At 35.4% G+C, this 18,350-nt stretch overlaps 1 protein-coding gene across 3 annotated transcripts in view; it reads left to right on the top strand.

Annotated features, from left to right (window-relative positions):
* Window positions 1–16,935, top strand: part of DDX1 (DEAD-box helicase 1) — a 41,919-nt gene extending 24,984 nt beyond the window's left edge. For all 3 annotated transcript variants that reach the window (XM_070236637.1, XM_001502047.7, XM_070236638.1), the window contains exons 14-26: window positions 986–1,046; window positions 4,359–4,457; window positions 5,315–5,404; window positions 6,366–6,554; window positions 7,220–7,271; window positions 9,032–9,178; window positions 12,190–12,281; window positions 13,814–13,886; window positions 14,040–14,112; window positions 14,192–14,234; window positions 15,471–15,566; window positions 15,850–15,970; window positions 16,611–16,935. In XM_070236637.1, the coding sequence (XP_070092738.1) occupies window positions 986–1,046; window positions 4,359–4,457; window positions 5,315–5,404; window positions 6,366–6,554; window positions 7,220–7,271; window positions 9,032–9,178; window positions 12,190–12,281; window positions 13,814–13,886; window positions 14,040–14,112; window positions 14,192–14,234; window positions 15,471–15,566; window positions 15,850–15,970; window positions 16,611–16,741 (1,267 nt within the window). In that variant the 3' untranslated portion in view covers window positions 16,742–16,935. The remainder of the gene's footprint in view (window positions 1–985; window positions 1,047–4,358; window positions 4,458–5,314; window positions 5,405–6,365; window positions 6,555–7,219; window positions 7,272–9,031; window positions 9,179–12,189; window positions 12,282–13,813; window positions 13,887–14,039; window positions 14,113–14,191; window positions 14,235–15,470; window positions 15,567–15,849; window positions 15,971–16,610) is intronic.
* Window positions 16,936–18,350: the final 1,415 nt, after the last annotated feature.

The following is an 18,350-nucleotide window of genomic DNA, read 5'->3' as shown; positions in this document are numbered from 1 at the left end:
AATTCTTTGCCCATTTTTCAATTGGGTTGTGTTTTTATTGTTGAGTTGTGAGAGTTCTTTATATATTCTGAGATATATATACATGTAGTATTATGTGTTTGATATATGATTTGCAAATATTTTCTCCCATTCTGTGGGCTGTCTTTTCACTTTCTTGATAGTGTCCTTTGAAGTACAAAAGTTTTAGATTTAGATGAAGTCCAGTTTATCTATTTTTTTCATTTGGCCCTTTTGTTTTTGGTGTTATTTATAAGGAGATTTTGCCTAACTCCAGGTCCTGACAATTTACTCCTTTGTTTTCTTCTAAGAGTTTCATCGTTTTAGCTCTTATGATTCATTTTGAGTTAATTTTTGTGTATGCTATAAAGAAGAGGTTTAACTTCATTCTTTTGTGTGTTCATATGCATTTGTTCTAGCACCATTTGTTGAAAAGACTGTTCTTCAGCCCCACTGAATTGTCTTGGCATAAGGCGTTCTTTTTTAACCTAAGCATTTTTTTTTTAAGTATTTGGAATGAGAAAAATTCAAACTACACAAAAGGGTATTCTGTGAAAAGTAAGTCTCCTTTCACCCTACCCTCCCAGTTTTTAGTTATCCTACCTGGAGGCAACTTTTTAAAATTGGTATTTACATATTCTTTTGGAGACATTTCATCCACATACGACCACATATGTCCGGAAAGGTAGATTGAAACCAGATTTTGGAGCACCTGGAATTATCCTAATATAGAAGGATATGTAGATGAGGGCTAATGTTTCCTGTGTTGGAAGTTTCACGTTCTCCTCAGTGACTTTACGCCGTTGCAGCGTTTATATGGCTACTGGGAATGAAGTGCTTTGTTTCCATCCTTCTCCAAACGTTCCTTGTAGATTCTTTCTCGATTACTTACTCAACCTTGATTTCTACCTAAAAGAAATGGATACAAATCAAACCATAAAGCAAACTTTAATCTTTTTCTACTTGATTATTCTGGTGTTTATTTCAGGGAGCTTCTGATAATTGGAGGTGTTGCAGCACGGGATCAGCTCTCTGTTTTGGATAATGGGGTAAGCTGTGCTTTTAATTTTTAAAAAGTAACATTGTGGATTGTCATTTTGGCAATATAGTTCTGTTGTGTTTCAAGAAAAATCAAATAAGGCTGAAATTAGAGCAAAGTGAAAAAGTATATATTTGTTCAAAAACATCTTGCAAGTATGCCTTTTCTTTTCCCAAAAGTATGCAGCACAGTAGTCTCTTCCAAACCCCTCCTGTAAAATTCCAGCATACATGAGGGTCCTTTGTTCTCCCTTTTGAGCGTCTGAGAATTTCCTTCTCACTTTCATGAATTGAGTCATTTCTTTTGGGAATAATTGAGAAAGAAGAAGTTAAGAATAAAAACGTCACCGAGCAGATTGCACAGAATGTAGGAGTTTTGGCAGTGATCCTTGGGAAGGATGAAGGACCACAGGATGGGGGTTCCAGTAGGAGGGAGCTGAGTTCAGATATGTGTCAGGGAAAGCCTTAAAGCTGTGCTCACGCATGCAGTTATAAAGGACAAAGCTAAGATGGATCCTCATTATTGGGGAAGAAGTTTGAGAAATTCTTAACTGTGCTCATCAATTCTATGAAGCTAATTAAATATAGGTGGGACTTCATAAAATATTTTATTTGTACAAACTGACTTTTTCCTTACATATTTCTCTTCTGTTTCCTTCTCTAAGTGTTTTCTCATTTAATCTTAACTACTTGATACTGAGTCATGGCAAGCAAATATGTCCCCCCTCCAGTTCTCTTGGTGCCCCTGTTATGAAATTTTGTGCTGAATGGTTTCAATTTGATTTGGTATGGCCTATTTTGAGCAAGGAATCACATTACTGTACTTGTTTATGCTATTCTAAGATAGTAATATTGGTTTGATATGTTTGTATTTGGGGTGTTATATTTTAGTGGTTGTAGATTTAATATGTTCATTCCCATTCTTGGTTCCTTAAACCCAAATCCTTTTCTGCCATAAGTTAAGTTTCTTAATTCATTTTTTCCAGCTATAGAGCTTTTAGGGAATTATATCTGCTTTCATCAGTCATATCTAAAATTTGGTACTGGCTGAAGCCAATAGCAAAGTAAAGGCAGTGTTATTTCATAGCTTTCTTGGCAGGATTCAATTCCATTCTTCTCAGGAGATCTAGTATGTTCTCTTTCTGCTCTTGTTTCCATCTTGTATTTTCTACTTCTATTATCTCCCATCATCTTCTAGCTAATCCTTAGCCCTGTGTTGTGTCTTATGCTGGGGCAGAAGTCAGCTTTGGAATGAGAGAGTAGAACTATTTAATTTTTGTAGTCTTTTAAAGTTGCACAATTTGACAACATGTACAGTTGAGGCCTGAAGGAGTCGTTGGTGCTATTAGACAAGTCATATAAATGTTTCTCTCAGGCTTTTCCAGTTTAACTGACTCTTCTTTTGAAACCTGAGAGACCTTGTATCTATTTTCATGCTGACTTTACCTACTGAAATTGAGGCGGGAGGAAACTCACATGGTGGGTTAGAATCCTATAGTAAAGAGAGATTACACATAGACCCAGATGGCATTTTGTTCATTGGTGTGTATGGTACCTGTCACAGTGCTTGGCACACAGTAGATTCTTAATACATTGAATGGATTGTATCTTCATATTTTTGGATGATATTCTCTAGATTGAACTGAGACTTGCTTATAGTTATCAATACAAATGAAACAATGGCTTCAGAAATGTCTTTTATTTTTCATGGGAATATAAATGCCTCCTACAGGATCAAATTAAAAGTCCATTCAACACAGTACTCTACTTTTTCGAGGGGTGAGATACTGAAATAATGAGACTATAGGGATAAATTTGCTAGGAGAAAGTTATATTTTTAGTCGAGAGTGGAGAAAACAAGGAAGAAAGAATAAAAGTGATTTTTCATGCCTATTGATAAAGAGGAGAAGTTTTGAATTGTCTAATTTATTGAATGATTTTGTATAATACCTTTTTTGTGCTCATACACGTACATCCATCTACACACGTTTAAAATACTTTATTAACTACTTTATAGAAATGGGTCAGGTCCTGCTAAATTCATTATATATATTTTCTTATTCAGTTCTCACAATAGCCCTCTGAACCAGTCCTCTTCCCCATTATACTGGCTTATACTAAATATTAAATAACTTGCCCAAGATCTTACAACTTATGGGTAGAGCTTACTTCAAAGTGTGTGTTCCTAATCACTATACCTATGAGCTTTATTAAAAGATATGTGTGTGTGTGTGTGAGAATGGAAAATGTTGTTAATTATTTGTACTGGCATAGGGGTTCATTATACTATTCTCTTTGTGTATGTTTGACAATTTTTATAATAAAAAGTCAAGTAAAACTTGTTCTTCTTTGAATTAGATCTTTTCTCATGTTTAGACTTTGAGTTGGAATCCCAGTTTGGGTACTTACTGGCTGTATCATCTAAGTTCTTATGACTATAATTTTTTTTCTTTTTTTGCTGAGGAAGATATGCTCTAAGCTAACATCTGTTGTCTATCTTCCTCTTTTTGTATGTGAGCCACTGCCACAGCATGGCCACTGACAGATGAGTGGAATAGATCTGCACCTAGAAACCAAACCTGGGCCACCGAAGCTGAGTGTGCCAAACTTTTAACACTAGGCTGCCAGGGCTGGCTCATGACTTTTTAGTATTTTAAACTTGAGTTTCCTCATTTAAAAGCAGGAATAATAATAGTAGTGTTTTCTTTAGTGGTAACATGAAATGATATAGTACTTGTAAAACGTTAGCACAGTGCCTGTTCATTATAGCACTTGACAAACAGTAATTATTACTGTTTTCCTGGATACTCAGATCATCAGTATTATGAATTATAACCAAATTTATTTAGCACCCAGTGTACTAGGTGTCAAGTGCTTTATGTATCTAACTCTTAACTATCACAGCCATCTTACAAAGCAGAAGGTATTACCCATTTCGAAAATGCGAAAATTGAAATGAAGAGATTATATAAGTTGAGGTCACACAGCTAGGTAATGGCGGAACTGGGATTTGAATCCTGGTTTATTTTCAGAGTTCCTATAAATCTGTCTGATTTTTGTTTGGAAAATACTAATTCTATATATTAATCTATATGTAACAGTTAAGGGTGTCAGAATCAGTTGCCACAATCTTCACAATTTCAGACCAAATACAAGTTTGATAATACAGCATTATCTGTAACTCCTTTTTTGCAAATTTAGAGTTGACTGTGACTACTGCAATATGCATGTTTTTATTGTAAGTAGACCACTGTTGGTTACCATTTTAAGATGATTATAATAGTTCTTCAGTTTTCAATAGGTGTTTCTTTGATATTTTTCAGGTAGATATAGTCGTTGGCACTCCGGGAAGACTAGATGATTTGGTGTCAACTGGAAAGCTGAACTTATCCCAAGTTAGATTCCTGGTCCTGGATGAAGCTGTATGTTGAAATATAGTCATGCTTTAAAAAAATGTTTACTTATGTTTTTGGAGATAAAATATGTAAAATGATGAAGAAAAAATATAATTCAGTCATGCTCCAGTACTCAGAAATAATCATTGTTACCAGTTTGATATATTTTCATTTATTTCTTACATTTATGTAAATATTACTTTGTGTTGTTGAAATCAAGCTATGTGGAATCTGGGAAATTTTTTTTTAAATGTAGTATCATGAGTATTTCATATCATTCTTTGTAAATAATTTTTAAAGGATGTCTAATGGTCTATTATATGGATACTTCATGCTTTAACCACTCTTATTTTTAGATAAAGTAGGGTTTTTTTTACTCCAAATGGCTGTCTTTGTTTGTACGTAAGTTTTTTTACATGTTACAGATTATTTCATTGTGTCATAGTTGCAAAATGTGAACTGTATGGGAGGACATTAATGTGTTTGAGGCTCTTGAGACATACTTCCAAATAATTTTCGAGATGGGTTGAAGTAGTTTTTCAGCACTAAGGGTTTTTGTTTTCCACATTAAAATCATATTCATAAGGACATGTGGTAGGAGTATTAACTCTCATATTCATTCTAGAATACTAATGTATGGCTTTTAGGTTATTGTCAGCTTTTTCAAAATTTAGTCATGTGGAATTTAAAGTTGAGTTTAAATTAAATGAGGAATAGGTGAGTTTACAACTCATCTTTAAATATCCAGTAGAAAACAATCATTTTGAAAATGTCGGGACATGTATATGAATTAGTTTCCATACCTTAAATTTTATATTTGATTTAGAAAAGAAAGATTTAGATCCTGATGAAAAAACTTATGGTTTTCTTTGTTTCTCATACAGGATGGGCTTCTTTCTCAGGGTTATTCCGATTTCATTAATAGGATTCACAATCAGATTCCTCAGATCACCTCTGATGGAAAGAGACTTCAGGTATGAAATGACCGAAGCATCTTAAAATATGTGGAGATGATTGCTGTGTATTAATGCGTATAATTTTTTGTTTTACATTTATAATTTGTTTTAGTGTCTTATGACTAAGTTAACTACCATATGAAACATTTTCTTCATTATCTGATTAAATAGTACACACAGAGGAAACAGTCTTACAAGTTGCTTTTAGAAATAAAGGAGAAGGGAATTTGAGGAAATTAGGTGTTACAGAAGACGATAGGTAAAAAATTCTTAGTTTTCTTTTTTTAGGAAGATTGGCCCTGAGCTAACTGCTACCAATCCTCCTCTTTTTGCTGAGCAAGACTGGCCCTGAGCTAACATCCATGCCCATCTTCCTTTACTTTATATGTGGGACGCCTACCACAGCATGGCTTGCAAGGCGGTGCCATGTCTGCACCTGGGATCTGAAATGGTGAACGCTGGGCCGCCAAAGCGGAACGTGCACGCCTAACTGCTGCGCCACCCGGCCAGCCCATTAGTTCTTTTTATACAGAGTGTTTGGATCTTATATTCCAGACTATGAGTACTACTTACTGTTTGAAGGAAAAATATCTTGACCTGTTGAAAAACAGTTGTTTCCTTAGTAAATTATTTCTTAGAATATTCTTCTTTTTCTTGTCCTTCTTTCTTAGGAAGAATTTGAGAAATAGAGGTTTTTAAGAGAAGGAGATAAATAGTAACATGATTTTAGATCTTCAAAAACCTTTTCATCTGACTTAATTTTTGGAGGACCTTGAGGAGTAGCTGGTGTGTTTCTGTGGTGGTGAGGGGCTCAGAGAGAGTAACCTGCCCTGGGTCACACCGCTAGTTGTTGCTAGAGTCAGGGATCGACCTTGTCTTTAGATTCCAGGGTTAGCATCCTTGTGCCCCGCATCAGTCTTCATATGGTAGAATTATTATTATAAAATGTTTATCTAAATTTTGATTTTTCTATTCTTAGGTGATTGTTTGCTCTGCTACTTTACATTCTTTTGATGTAAAGAAACTGTCTGAGAAGATAATGCATTTTCCCACGTGGGTTGATTTAAAAGGAGAAGATTCTGTTCCAGATACTGTACACCATGTTGTTGTCCCAGTGAATCCTAAAACTGACAGACTCTGGGAAAGGCTTGGAAAAAACCACATTAGAGTAAGTACCTTATAATGTTAACATTTGTGTAGAATAAAGCATTCATAAACTAGCCTCACCTTGGGCTCTTAGTGATGCCTAAAGCAACCAGATGTTCTCTCTAAGAAAAAGAAGTCCTGCGCATTGACCAGAAGAGTTTAGGCCTTTAAGGCACAGAGTAAGTGATGGACTCATCGTTTATTTTTCTCTCTAGATAAAGTTACTTTTGTAATCATCTTCTTTGATACAATTTTAATAAATAAATAGGATTATTTGGATATATAGATATAATTTAAGATACAATGATTTCCATTTTTAGTAGTATTTTGGTGTCCTCTTGATGTGTATTATTTTCCTAAAAATCAATTTTATGTGTCCATCTTGTCATTTTTCCCACTGTTAATAGATTTCTTTTTACATAATAAGGATATGTTGATTGTAAATACACAATATACTAAAAACCACCTTTGCATTTTTATTATTCCATTTAAAATTGATTAGGCTTAGATCTACAGTTAATAAAGGGTTTTTCTGAATTGGAAGAATCATTTTGCCTACAGATTATAAAGACGTATGTCTGAGATGTGGTGTAAAGTTAGATACAACTCTCCCTTTAAAAAAAATGACACCTATTCTGAATCCTTGCTTAACCACTCCCTGCCTCTTCTTATCCTTCCTTTTGAAAGACTGATGAAGTACATGCGAAAGATAACACAAGACCTGGTGCTAACAGTCCGGGTAAGTTAAAGCAACCAATAAAATGTGTTGGAGGATTTTAAAAATGAATTGGTTTGTTTTATTGAATTTATCCCTTGTTTACCCTCATGAAGGATTTGAGGTGACCTACAAAATTAGAATAGGAAATCTGAAAGTAAAAGCAGCGAAGATAATAAAGAAATGGGGAAAAAGCTGATAGCAGTCAACTTAGAGGAATTTTAATCACTGAATTTAAGATAGTCTCTTAGCATCTAAGTCACAAATATTTTGGATTATAGAATTCTCATCAATCATAGGAAACCAGCAAATTTCTTTGGTAACAGATTTTATATTGGCCCTGAATTCCAGGAGAAATGTTATGTAGATTCTTTATATCAGGGAATTGGGTAACAAAGAAAGATGTCTTTAGCTACAACTTTGTGAAAGATACAGAAATGATCTTGAAATAGCTTATTGGTTCTTTTTGTGTGTAGTAAAATATACGTAACATAAAATTTACCTTTTTAACCATTTTTAAGCATACAGTTCAATGACATTAAGTACATTCTTACAGTCCAACCATCACCACCATCCATCTCTGGAACTTTTCATCTTCCCAAACTGAAACTCCATTTCATTAAATATATACCAGTTTTTTTAAAAGCCTAACATTAAATCCTGATTCAGTGAAGACACTCCTCTGCAGAGCTGAGATGGTTTGTTTCAGGTACAAAATATTTCAGAGATACACGAAGATGTAATGCCTGATGTAAGGGTAGTGCTTGGAGAACCTAGAACAGATCTTAAACCCGTTATGCTGCATGTCTTGACATCACATGTCCTAAGTGGATCATTGGCAAGGGTTCGACTGCATTTGGTCCATGACTGGATTCATTGGTAGGTTTTTGACAAGTATCTAAAAGGTGAATTATCTGAAATCCTGATTAAAGAGAGTTCCTTTGAACTCAGTTTTATGTGCAGCTCCAAATCCCTGAGATGTGTGCTCTACTAGCCTTATTATTGGAGAGGAACAGAGACACTGCTAGTTCAAATTGATATCCCGCTGTTTGTGAATGCATTTTGTAAAATAAAAATTTTTACTGTTTCATATGTTTTTCTTGTAAAAGTTTCGCTTGGTTTATAATACAATTAAAGGTGACCAGAGAGACCTTAGAAATATGTTGGATTACAGAATTAAAATTTTGCATTAGATAGTTGAGGAGTAATATAGCCCAGCTTCATAATGAAAAACAGAGATTTGGAGGATGGTCACAAAGAAATTACTAACTAAGTTTGATGTACAGTTTTTATTCCATAGAGTGAAGTATGAACTTTCTGATGTTTAGATTGATTTAGGAAGTACATTAATTATTTTTAAAGGTGCTAAATAATTGAGTAAACATTTATTAAGCATTTAGGGAAGTTAATGAACTAATGAGTTAGTAAGCAAGGCAGAGTATGATTAATCCTCCATGAGAGATAAGAACAAAGTTTTGTTGTATATATTTCTGTTTGTGTGTGTGTATATGTGTGTTTTTCCCTCATAAGAGGTACGATTATAGGTGTTTTGTTACTCCATAAACTGGCGTAAAAAACATTAACAGAAACAAAAATAAATGAGCAAATGGAGTATCTCACCATTTCACCCTATTTAGTATTTCTTATTCTTGTCTATAACACTTGTATTAAAGCAGAGTTTTTTTAGGTGAGTTAAGCAGTAAGTCTTTGACTGTAATTAGGTGTGTTTATGACAATTTAAAATTGAAATTCTGTTTTTTTGTTGTTGTTATCTGGTATTCAAGAGATGTGGTCTGAAGCTATTAAAATCCTGAAGGGGGAGTATGCTGTCCGGGCAATCAAGGAACACAAGATGGATCAAGCAATTATTTTTTGTAGAACCAAAATTGACTGTGATAACTTGGAGCAGTATTTTATGCAACAAGGAGGAGGTAATGTTTCCTCGCTTGAAATAAATTGTGTTTCTTTCCTCATTTAATAGATTATTAGTCTCAAGTTGATGGAGTCTAGAATGCATGCACAGAATTTAAAGCAGTTATGGTGCATTTAAGTATCTGTGTTTATCCACCACTTTTCCAAGCCCTAGGAAAAACAAGGAACGAGTTTCCACCTAGGTACGATTTCATTGCCGTGAACATGAATCACAGCATTCTAAAGCCTTTATATCATTTCGAAGAAGGGTAAAATTATTGATTAACTTATTTAATGCTAAAATTTTAAGTGTGAGCATTAAATAATAGAATGTATATCTTCTAAATCAGTAAATGAGGAAAAAATCTTAATCTAAAAAAGGCTAAGAAAAGAAGAAAAAATTAGAAAAAGGAGAGTGGTTAGAAATTACAGAGTAAGGTGGCTGGTGGAAAAATCTGAGTACATGAGTAAACTATAACATGTATCAGTGAACTGAAGTCTTCTGTTAAAAGGCATAGATTCTTAGACTGGATAAAATCTAGCTATATGCTGTTTACAAGAAACATTTCTAAAACCTGGTGACATGGAAAGATTGAAAGGAAAGGGAATGACAAAATATTTATATATATCTGCTAAAATATTAATCAAAGTTGGTCTAGCTCTATTAATAAGAGATACAAGATATTTTAATACAAAAATATTACTGTAATATTTACTGTATATATATATACACACACACACGTATGTATAACTACAATAAAGATAGCTGCTATGTAATAAATAATCTACAATGACGATAGAATGATTCTAATTTTATGCTCCTTATATTGACATCAAATATATAAACCAACATGAAAAAATGCTCAACATAATTAGTTGTTAGGGAAATGCAAAATAAAATCACAACGTGGTACCACTGTAGCCTGATTAGAATGGCTAGATTAAAAATACACCAAATTTTGTGGAGCATATGGAACAACTGGAGCACTCATACATTATTGGTGTATAGCCACTTTGGTAAAAGATCTTACAGTTTTTTATAAAATTAAACATTGCTATCTTATGGCCTATCAGTTCAACTCCTGAATATTCGCCCAAGATAAGGGAAAGCATTTGTTGACAAAAGCTGTGTGCAAGGATGGTCATAGCAGCTTTATTTATAATGACCCAAAACTGAAAATACACTAAGTGGCCATCAATAGGAGAATGGCTAAACAAAATGTGAGATGCTTGTACAGAGCAATGAAAAGGATTGGACTGTTGATAGAATAACTGGATGAATCTCGGAAACATTATGCTGAATGAAAGAATTCTCACACAAGAGTATATACTATATGATTGCGTTTTTTTCAATTTCTAGAAGAGTCAAAACTAACCAACTAATTTGTGAAGGTAAAAAAAAGCCAGAACAGTGGTTGTCCCTAGGAGGATAGGAGTGGGGATTGACTGGGAAAGGGCATGAAGATACCATGTGGGGTGATACTCATGTTCTGTGTTTTGATAGGGCTTTGGGCCACATAGGTGTATGCATTTGTCAAAACTCAGCAAATGTACACTTAAGATTTGTACATTTCTTTGTATGTAACTTTTACCTCAAAAGGAAAACAGAAACCCAAACAAATACTGTACTCTAGTTAATGATAATGATATGCATGCTAAACTGTGTACTGATATCTGCCATATTTTCGAAATGCATCAAAAGTATAAAAATGAATTGACAGAGGGATAGATAGATATGTGGTAAAGCAAGTACAGTGAATGTTAATGGTAGAATTTAGGTGGTGAGAATGCAGTCATGTCGCGTGATGACATTTCGGTCAACGATGGACCACATAATATGATAGTGGTCCCATAAGATTAGTACCATATAGCCTAGGTCTGTAGTAGGCTCTATCATCTAGATTTGTGTAACTACTCTCTATGATGTTTGCACAAAAACAAAATTGCCTAATGATACATTTCTCAGAACAAATCCCCATTGTTAAGCGACGCATGACTGTATAGTTACTCATTGTTAGAATTCTTTTGTTATATGTTTGAAAAAATAATGTTGAAAAAATATATAAAGTAAAATTTGACGGATGTACAAGGTAATAGACAAATCCTGCTCTTGTAGTGGGGAAGACTTTAACATATCTCTTTTTATAATTAATACATGGCAAGGAGCTAGAAAACTCAAAAAGGATATGGAAAATTTGAACAATTTAGAATTTTGAACCAATGGTCCAGACTGCACTGCTTTTTGTTACTGTATCCACTTGAAGTTTCTTTTTTAGGATTGGCTCCCACTGCACCTGCCTCTAACACCTCTCCATCCTTCTAACTTGCTCCTTCTAATCTGCTTTGGCCAGGAAAGCAGATAACTAAGTTGCTTAGAACATCTTGAGGAGAGCAGGCTTGTGAATGTGGCCTTTTAGTAAGGGCATGAACTTAATAATGCCCATTTTGGTTCTTCTAAGAGTGATCTCTTTTGTCTACTTTTTGGTTCTTCACTTTACCTGGGATAGGTGAGGTTCCTGGTACACATATATTTTCCTCACAATGCATTTTATTATTTGTTTGTTTATTTTTGGTGAGGAAGATTGGCCCTGAGCTAACATCTGTGCTGATCTTCCTCTATTTTGTATGTGGGATGCCACAACAGCATGGCTTGATGAGTGTGTAGGTTCATACCTGGGATCCAAACCTGTGAACCCTGGGCCGCCGAAGTGGAGTATGCAAACTTAACCACTATGCCACTGGGCTGGCCCCACTGCATTTTAGTTGGCACACTGCTTTATCTACTCCTGTAGATCAGGAAGGGTGGTTTCAAATGTCCTTCAAAGCAAATCAATTTTAATGCTTATGGAGTCATTTTAATGACATTTCAGCTATGACAGAAATTGTGTGTACCGTGGTTCATGGCAAGTTGGGGTATAGATCTCCATAGAATTACATGGTACCATTGTAGTGTGAATGTTATTGGTTTTTTTTTACATAGTCTTAGGCATAATGTTTTCCAAGGTTAACTGTTTAATGTGTTTTTCACTAGGACCTGATAAAAAAGGACACCAGTTCTCATGTGTTTGTCTTCATGGTGACAGGAAACCTCATGAGAGGAAGCAAAACTTGGAAAGGTTTAAGGTACTGATATTTAGTTAACTGCATTTCCTTAATACTTAAAAGGGGCATTGTATGTAGTTTTAATCAATTCCAGTTAGTATTAATAAGCAATTCTTGTCCTAGAAATTTCAAAATATTTCTACCGTATGGTGTATCCTCATCTTGGCAGGGCTTAGTCACCTTTAACAGTCAAATGGTAAATTAAGTGTTCTCTATTAGCACAACACTACTGTAATAAGAATTTTCAATTTAAGGAAGTTTTAGTTAAATTCTTTCTGGTAGATATTTTTAGGAGAAGCGTCATTGGATAGTTAAACCATGTCTGGGAACTTTTTTTTTTTAATAGTTTGTGGTAATACCAATAGAAAATTTAATTTGCAGATCAGTTTAAGACAGGTATCAGAATATGGTTTTGTAGAATTGAATATATTTTTAATTCTTTGGGGCAGACTATCTCAGTTGTGTGCTTGCAGCACGTGAGCAAGTTATAGAATTCTGGGTGCACGTGGGTGGGGCTTCAGCCATTGAGAACTCGAAGTCGGTAACCTCTACCCCCAAGCAGTTTCCTCTTCCACTTACCACTGTGTGTTCGCCTCAGTGTAGAGTACAAATATCATTTTCTCTCAGAGCTGTAATATGAACAAAGGTGGGAAGTCCTGGGCTTAGGAACTTTGGATTGTGTTTCCATGCTGAGCATAATTGACAGAGATGTTAAAACATATCATATGGGGGCTGGACCTGTGGCCGAGTGGTTAAGTTTGTGCACTCTGCTTTGGTGGCCCAGGGTTTCACCAGTTCGGACCCTGGACGTGGACCTAGCACCACTCATCAGGCCATGCTGAGGGGGTGTCCCACATAGCACAACCTGAAGGACCTACAACTAGAATATACTATGTACTTGGGGGGGCCTTGGGGAGAAGAAGAAAAAAAAGAAAGATTGGCAACAGATGTTAGCTCAGGTGCCAATCTTTGGGGGAAAAAAAATGACTTGGGCTTAACAAAAAATATCACATGGCCTCATTTCAGCATGCGTGCCACCCTTCTCTATCCTGGGCATTGTGCTGGAGCACAAGTCAGTATGCCCTCTCCCCTCCTCCGAATCTCTACCTTTACTCTGCCTTGGGGCACAAATGACATCTAAAGGCTACTTTGTACTTCCTTGTTGAGAGCACCAGGGGCCCACTCTCTGTTAATACACGGGTAAAGATAATCCATATGTTTTTACATTTTGTTCTATTTTATCTTTCTTTTGAATTATCAGTCAGGATTTCTAAAGATAAAGCCAAATTTTAGCAATAGTTTAATATCTTCTATCTTTGATGTAAGAAAAAAAATGAATCCAGTCATTGATTTATTCAGTTAAATGTCATATTTCAGCAGATCATAACTTAAAAATTCAAGACTTGTTCTGGTGAATTATGACTATCTGGAACTCTAATCTGATAGTAACACGTTAGTGATTAGAGGTCTCATTTAGTGGAAAGATAGTATTTGTGTTTATTTTTTAGTGTACGTACTAATAAATTCCTTTCTCTCTCCTCTTTTCTCTTTAGAAAGGAGATGTAAGATTCTTGATTTGCACAGATGTAGCCGCCAGAGGAATTGATATCCATGGTGTTCCTTATGGTAAGAAGCAAGTTTTTATGCCTACAGTTTGAATTTTATGGAATTTAAAGTAAACCATCTAATATGTTTGAAGTATTTAGAATGTCAAACGTCTAATATGTTTGAAAATTTTAGAAACTCTTAGTGATTGATGAGAATTGTTTTTATTTACAGTTATAAATGTCACCTTGCCGGATGAAAAGCAAAACTACGTACATCGAATTGGCAGAGTGGGAAGAGCTGAAAGGTACTGATGTAACTTTTTTTCTTTTTAAGCTTCTGTGCTTCAGGAATAAAGTCTAAAAAAGACTTTTAAAATCTTTCAGGATGGGTCTGGCTATTTCCCTGGTGGCAACAGAAAAAGAGAAGGTAATCTTTTCAATACTGTATTATAGTCATTGTTTATGTTGTCTTATTAGATGTTGGAAATAAAGGCCGTTTGATTTTTCCATTCACATTGAACTCAGCTGCATATGGAATATAAATGAACTTTTTAATAGCATCTTTTTCTCTATATTCATTGAATTGATAAATAAATATTAGGACAAAGTTTAGAAAGGAAAAAATACGCAATGTAATTTTTCCTAATAGCTTTAATATAATTATTTTCACCAAAAAATATTTAAACCCTCTCCGGCATCATGCTGTAGAAGACTTTTTATGGAAGTGGGAGTAACTTGTTATTTTGATCTAGTTTGGTACAAATTTACAGAAAAGTTGCAAGAATAAGGAACTCCGGGGCTGGCCCCGTGGCCGAGTGGTTAAGTTCGCGCGCTCCGCTGCAGGCGGCCCAGTGTTTCGTCGGTTCAAATCCTGGGCGCGGACATGGCACTGCTCATCAGACCACGCTGAGGCAGCGTCCCACATGCCACAACTAGAAGAACCCACAACGAAGAATACGCAACTATGTACCGGGGGGGGCTTTGGGGAGAAAAAGGAAAAAATAAAATATTTAAAAAAAAAAAAAAAAAAGAATAAGGAACTCCCACAAAGTCATTGCCCAAACTAGTTGTTCATTTTAATTTTTTCTATTTGTTTTATTATCCTATAGAAAACATTTGAACTTTATTTATTTATTTTTAAAGATTCTATTTTTCCTTTTTCTCCCCAAAGCCCCCCGATACACAGCTGTAGTTGTGGGTCCTTCTAGTAGTGCCATGTGGGACGCCACCTCAGCATGGCCTGATGAGTGGTGCCATGTCTGTGCCCAGGATTCAAACCGGTGAAACCCTGGGCCGCCGAAGCAGAGCGTGCGAACTTAACCATTCGGCCATGGGGCCTGCCCCCTGAACTTTATTTTTGATACTAATTGTGAATATAGCATTCTCCAGTATTTACTTTTCCATCCTTATTTTTATCTGAGAATTCCTTTCCATAATTGACATCGTTTTGGAAAACTTCTGCATTGTTCTCAGAAAGAACTGTTTCAGAAGACCTAGTTAATGCGCTATGGAATGGTGGTAGTAATTGGATGACCTACCATACCTGTAATCTATTTTTCTTGTGCCTTAAGGACAGAAAATATTAAAAAACTAGTTGAGAATAAAGATATCCAGCATGTTTCAATCGCCATATGTGTTAATATATTCTGCTTCTTTAATGCAGGTTTGGTACCATGTGTGTAGCAGCCGTGGAAAAGGGTGCTATAACACGAGACTCAAGGATGATGGCGGCTGCACCATATGGTACAATGAGATGCAGGTAAGACTGACCACATGCTTATTAAAATCGGTCAAAATAGACTGCATTTATCTACAAAAGTTAATCTCAGATTTTATCTATTTTTCAATTATGAGGAAAAAGTAGTAATTGATTATAATGTTACCTATACATTGTAGCTTGTGAGTTCATCTCTTCAGAAATCTAACTTCCATTTACACTGAGTATTCTAGCCTTCCTGGTTTTGTTTAATGCTGATAAAATGCAACTTTGTCAAAATGAAAATTTTATTTGAAAATACTTTAATTTCCTCTCCCTTTCTTAGTTGCTGTCTGAGATAGAAGAACACCTGAACTGTACCATTTCTCAGGTCGAGCCAGATATAAAGGTACCCGTGGATGAATTTGATGGGAAAGTTACCTATGGTCAAAAAAGGGCCATTGGAGGTAAGCTTTGAATTACTTGTGATTCTATTTTAAATTGAATGTGTTGTTTTTGAGCTTCAGTTTAAGAAGAGAGTAATTTCATTTTATTGTTCAGTGTATTTTTAGCATCTGAAGCATTCCCTCCTTATACTGTCAGAGCACTTTGCCCATGCGTATCGTGTCACGTTCTTTTACTGTGTGCTCTGGATGTGAGTGAAGCGCAGCAGCTTAGCTGTTTGTGTTAATGTCAGGAAAGTAATTGAACATTTATGGAATTTTTAGGAAACGAGTATAATGGTAATTTTTAATAAAGAATTGAGAGCCTTTGACTTAATTCATGTGGTAACCCAGCCTACTATTTCCTTAGCTTATTTCTGAAATTTGTTTTTGAGATTCAGGCTTAAGTAGTGGTTTCCAAACCATGGAAGAGAGAGGGGAGGAGTTGGTAGGGGTACTGGGACAGCTGTTAGTGAGGCCTAATCATTTATTTGTATTGATTTATCAATTTTAAAACTCCAGAGTTTTGGAGATAACTTGCCCAGTAGTACATTTTTATTGTTAGAAGCAATGTTTAAACTGATATAATTGAGCCAAAGTATTGCTGACAAGTTATTTCAAGCATGTCATTTACATTACTTTATAATTTGTGTGTGTGATGCAGGTGGAAACTATAAAGGCCATGTGGATATTTTGGCACCTACAGTTCAAGAGTTGGCTGCCCTTGAAAAGGAGGCACAGACATCTTTCCTGCATCTTGGCTACCTTCCTAACCAGCTGTTCAGAACCTTCTGATTTTAACAACACTGAATAAGATTTGAATAATAAAAGTCTGTAGTCTTAAAACTCTAAAAATATTGTACTGCTTCCAAGCAGCAGTATTTATAGTAACTTAAGCTATTAATGCTAACTCTTGCATGTCAAGAAACATTAGTCGTAGGAATTCTTCATAAAATGGCAACTTGATGAAAATAAACCTGATGACTATATTTTCATGAAGGTTTGTGTCTTATTTTGAAGTTACTTGATAGTGTTCTTTTTCAAGAGAGCTGTGGGTTCATGAAGTAAAGTTTATGGATATGTGAACTTGGCAGAGGACCTATGTGGGACCACTAGTGAAAATTCTGAGTAGAGTTTTTCACAGGAAGTGGTCCTGAATGGAGATAATCTTGAGATGGTTATGGTTGTCTAGGTGTATATTGAAGCTAGAGGAGAGTCGTGACATGAAAGAAAACTGGATGATCCCAAAGTAGGACAGTCTGGTTAGTTTGGAAGCATGGATCTTTTTAGAGAGTTCGGAAAGTTTCTGTGTTGAAGGATTGATGACTGATTTGGTGATGGCGACAGTGAAGCTGTGTTGCTGAAGGTTTACCTTGTTTTAAGAACCTTTCTTTCCAGATGATGTATACCCATAAAGATAAAACTATTTTGTTGTCCTTAAAATTAAACACAGTTCTTTGGAATATATTTCCTCAAATCTTATTGCCTAAAATACCAGAAGGAAAAGGAAGAATTTAAATAGATACAATTGAGTTGTTATTTTCTGCCTTTTGACTCTTAGTTTATAAAGTAGTTTCTTTGGGAAAATTATTCTTGCCCTAGAGATTCCTTAAGAGTGCAGGCTATTATAATTTCTTATATGATGATTTTCAAATCTTTTAGCACTGAGATATTTTCTTTAAACAAAATCTTGAGTGAAACTCCGTATATAAACGGAAAAACCAATACCGTTAAAACCATGACTTAGTGTGGTGCGTCCTAGTTTGTGTGAGATGATTACAAGGATGCCATTCCTTCACTTATGTCTGGACCACTTTCTTGGGAGATCTCCTAGAACTACCATACCAATCTCAAAGCTCTGTGACGACAGCCTTTGCAGTGTTCACACACATTCATCACTGCTTTAGAAATGAGATTTTAATTGATAAAATGAGATTCAGACCAATATTGGAGCTGGCAGAGATCCTCTTGATCTTGTTCATGTCCTTGTTTTTTAGGTGCAGAAGCTGAGTTTAGAAGAATACATGTTCCCACGGCCTGGTTTGTAGAACTGGAACTAGAACTTGGGTTTCCTACTTTCAGCTTTTCCTCTTTGGTCTCCCTTTGGAAGATGATCCTTAGGTCCGAATGGGTAGGCCAGAGAGGAATGCTGGATAGAACTGGGAAACTCTGGAAGCAGTTATTTGGTTTTTCCTCTTCAAGTTACTGCCCAACTAGAATTACCTAGGGAACAGAGTTTTTAAAACAGGAAGCTACATGTAACCAGACCGGCAGAGGGGTTGCCTGGAGACCTGAGTTGCCCTTTCTTTATACTCACGTCACTGGTAATCTTTCCCTTCACTCTTCATCCCTGCTTTCAGATACCCATTCCTTCAGGTCTCTGGATTAATGCTAAGGGTGTGAG

The sequence above is a fragment of the Equus caballus genome, chromosome 15 (genome assembly GCF_041296265.1).
Source record: "Equus caballus isolate H_3958 breed thoroughbred chromosome 15, TB-T2T, whole genome shotgun sequence".
In the NCBI taxonomy this organism is placed as follows: Eukaryota; Metazoa; Chordata; class Mammalia; order Perissodactyla; family Equidae; genus Equus; species Equus caballus.
Note: the sequence above shows the minus strand (reverse complement) of the source record. Positions and strands in the feature narration are given on the sequence as shown.